General features: G+C 40.7%; 1 protein-coding gene across 1 annotated transcript; it reads left to right on the forward strand.

Moving 5' to 3' along the window:
* On the forward strand, nt 1-2,638 carry LOC134466726 (parvalbumin beta-like). The gene is made up of 5 exons (XM_063220591.1): nt 1-111; nt 691-753; nt 1,226-1,358; nt 1,556-1,665; nt 2,323-2,638. Exons 2-5 carry the CDS (start codon nt 693-695, stop codon nt 2,346-2,348), a joined length of 330 nt encoding a protein of 109 aa, XP_063076661.1. The 5' UTR covers nt 1-111; nt 691-692; the 3' UTR covers nt 2,349-2,638.
* The last annotated feature ends 847 nt before the right edge of the window (nt 2,639-3,485 follow it).

Here is a 3,485-nt window from a genome sequence, read left to right on the forward strand (position 1 = left end):
GTGAGAGAGGAGGTATATAAGATCCACAGGTCGTGAGTGGCGGCTACTGCAGTTGGCAGATTCATCCGAGCTTGTTGAGATCCCACCCTAGCACCTCAAGACCACCTTGAGGTGAGTCTCTTGCACTGGAGGAGGAGAGCACCGCGGTGGCAAGTTTGGTCGGGCGAAACTTTTTTTTTAAAAATAAAACAATTTGAATTGCTCATTCGAATGGAGGCACATAATATGGCACCAAATAGAAGTCTGCGAGAACCGCACTCCTTTCGACTGGCATTGGACTACAGCTCCAGAGGAGGGAGATTTAAAGGACGCTATAGCATACCAACCACTTCACTTGATGGCGATTACCTGGCAACAAAGTTGGACTAATGATAAACGGAAGGACAGCTGGAATTGAATCACTAGCAATGGTCATTTTGGATAATTAGGAAGAGTTTCTAAACGTTTACAGATTACTTCTCATTCAGACACGTAGGCTACTTGATCTGAATGGACCCATGGTGCTTAGTGAAGAGAGAGAGAGAGAAACAAATGTGACAAAAAAGTGATGCGTTGGCCCCGCGTTACCAAACTCCCCAGTGCCCACAGCCTTACTTGCATTATTTCTTGCATTAATATCTTTTGTTATTGCCCACTTTGTGGATGTCATTTCATCTGACCTAGACTAACTGTCTTTTCATGTCTTCCCAGAAATGGCTCTTGCGTCGCTCTGTGCTGCTGCTGACATTGATGCAGCCCTGAAGGCATGCTCAGGTATGAAAACCATTTATGGCACACCCCTGGCCTATTATCACGAAGGACACTAAGAACAACGAGTTAGTCATGAGAAGACACCCTTGTAACCCCTGACACCAAAAATACACATAATGTCAGCTAGTGTCAACTATTTTGACCTACATCAGACACCAATGTGTAATATATTGTATTACACATTTTTTTACCTGCTATTTAATAGTCAGCATTTGCTCTCATGTTGATTTTTAATGATTTATTTATTTGTAGGTTTTCACATTTTTGCCAGGCTTTGCAGTACGTTTTCCACTGCAACCGTTACTGAGTGTGAAATTAACTGGCAAACATTTACCATGTATTTGCCAGATCTAAATGACTTTTTCTCTCATTTATGTCACCATGGCAGCCACATTGAAGTGAGCCCTGAACTCAATATGTAAACATCTTAACATCACTAATGAAAACATTCTTCTTTTGTGTCTTTGCCGCATAGCCGCCGACTCCTTCTGTCACAAGGACTTCTTCGCCAAGGTTGGTCTTTCCGGCAAGTCGGCAGCCGATCACAAGAAGGCCTTTGAAATCATTGACCAGGACAAGAGCGGCTTCATTGAGGAGGAGGAATTGAAGTAAGCACACAGTAAACGATGGAGTGATGGCGTCTTAATTCATCCCTTAGAGAGTCAATTTAACATCTTCTAGTATTAGGCTATTTGGCCCCTCTCTAAGTGTTGAATTAACACTGCATTTTTAAACTTTGCATTAACACGTATCTTTTGTGTTTCCCATCATGGCTTAACCAAAAAACTATTTATCTGCTTCTCAGACTTTTCCTGCAGAACTTCAAGGCTGGTGCTAGGGCCTTGACCGATGCTGAGACCAAGAAATTCCTGAAGGCAGGCGACAGTGATGGTGATGGCAAGATCGGAGTTGATGGTGAGATACAATTAGGCTACTTCTCCAAAATTAAGCTATATAACATTGTTGACCTAAAAGTTGTAAAGATGGTCCACTATACACAAGTAAGTTAAACTATTCAGTGCTTAGGTCTATGGTGAAAAGACATCAGAAGTCAGAAATAGTTGCCAAAACAGTTAGTTCACACACCAGAAACAAAGATTAAATGAAATTCTATTCAGCCATCATCAGAAATACAGAAACATAAACACGTTCACATCCAACTGGCTAATCGCAGTCACAAGACGTGGTAAGCTGACCTGTAGCGGCAGTCCAATACAAAACAACTAGTGGAAAGTCACACAGCTTTAAAAGGATAGCTGTGGCAGCAGTAGCAGCGGCAGCGGCGGCGGCTAACGCACAGCATTAGCATGGCCAAGTTATTTATAAGCAACCCGCAGTGTACCTCTTCTGCAACTTCTACTAGTACTGTGTACATACAGCCTGCTATCCCACATACATGACAGTGTCAGCGTGCTTAGCTCATAACATTTTGTCTTGAAACATGTATGTTTGACTTGGATTGTCTTTGCTATAATCAAATTGAAATAACTGTTGAACTGTTGACTGTGACTGTTGACCTTTGGCCTTTTGAGTAACTTCTCTCTCTCTCTCTCTCTTCTTTGGCTCCCGCAGAGTTCTCTGCCATGATGAAGCATTAAATGTCGATCAATCCTCAACTTGCGTCTTGCTTTAAAGGAACAAAACTGCCCACGACCTCCTTTTTCATCACACATCTCAGAAAACTGATTTTTATACAGTTACATGTGCTTTAGACATGCCTGCAGAATTGTCCTTTTTTCCCATGTTGCACTCTGTCCAAACTGATGACTGTAAATGTAATGTGGTTGTGTCTCGTGTCCCGAGTATAAGGTTTTGGTACTTGGAAAAATCTCTGCACTTTTCGGGAATTAATGGACAATGAGAGAAGAATAAAGTTTCGTTTTCTTTATTTATCTTTGTCAATCTCTTCATATCTTGTTATAATTTATTGTGGTTTCTGAAAAAAAAACAAGACACATCACACTACAAAATACAATAACACCAGTACAATACATTTTCACTTAATTAATAATTATTATTAATAATATATATATAGGCCTATTTCATCCAACTACTTTTCTTACCATAGGTGACAACAAAAAAAAACATTTTATTTAAACTTTGAATTTAACTTTGAAAAACTGAACTGTATCAGCACTACTTAATAACTACAAATAAAAAGCAATCCATCAAATAAAGATAAAAGAAGACAAATAAAAACAGCACATTAACAAGCACTGTGCACAACTGATGAAATGCTGCAGGTATTTACATGTATACTTATGCCTATGCTATACGTTCCATCCAGTGTTGCCAAATAAGGTGATTTCCCACCCAACTGGGCTATGTAAAATGGAGAAAAAGAAAGAAAAAAGTTATTGGAATTTTTTTTTCTGTACATTCATGGACATTCAAATTAATATAATATAATTCAGTTCAAGCTGGGAGGGGTTTAGTGCCTCCAGGCGTTTTTTGGGCATTTTATTTGTTCTGGAACTCGTCAGTGACATCTGGCAACCCTGATCCATTCTCAAAGGGGAAGGAAGTCGTGGGGATGTGTACTGTCTGGGTGGACAGCAAATAAAACCCCACCTGTCCTGTTCTGCTCTGCACTCAGTCGGCCACTAGATGGCATATTGCTCAAAAAGTTTGTGATGCATGTGCCCTGTCTGAGTGCGCCAGAGGGAGGCCACGGGTACAACTCAGGGGACGTTCCAATATGCGACCTTGCATCCTCCACTTGTGCTTGTGGCCTC

This window comes from Engraulis encrasicolus, chromosome 17, assembly GCF_034702125.1.
Source record: "Engraulis encrasicolus isolate BLACKSEA-1 chromosome 17, IST_EnEncr_1.0, whole genome shotgun sequence".
In the NCBI taxonomy this organism is placed as follows: domain Eukaryota; kingdom Metazoa; phylum Chordata; class Actinopteri; order Clupeiformes; family Engraulidae; genus Engraulis; species Engraulis encrasicolus.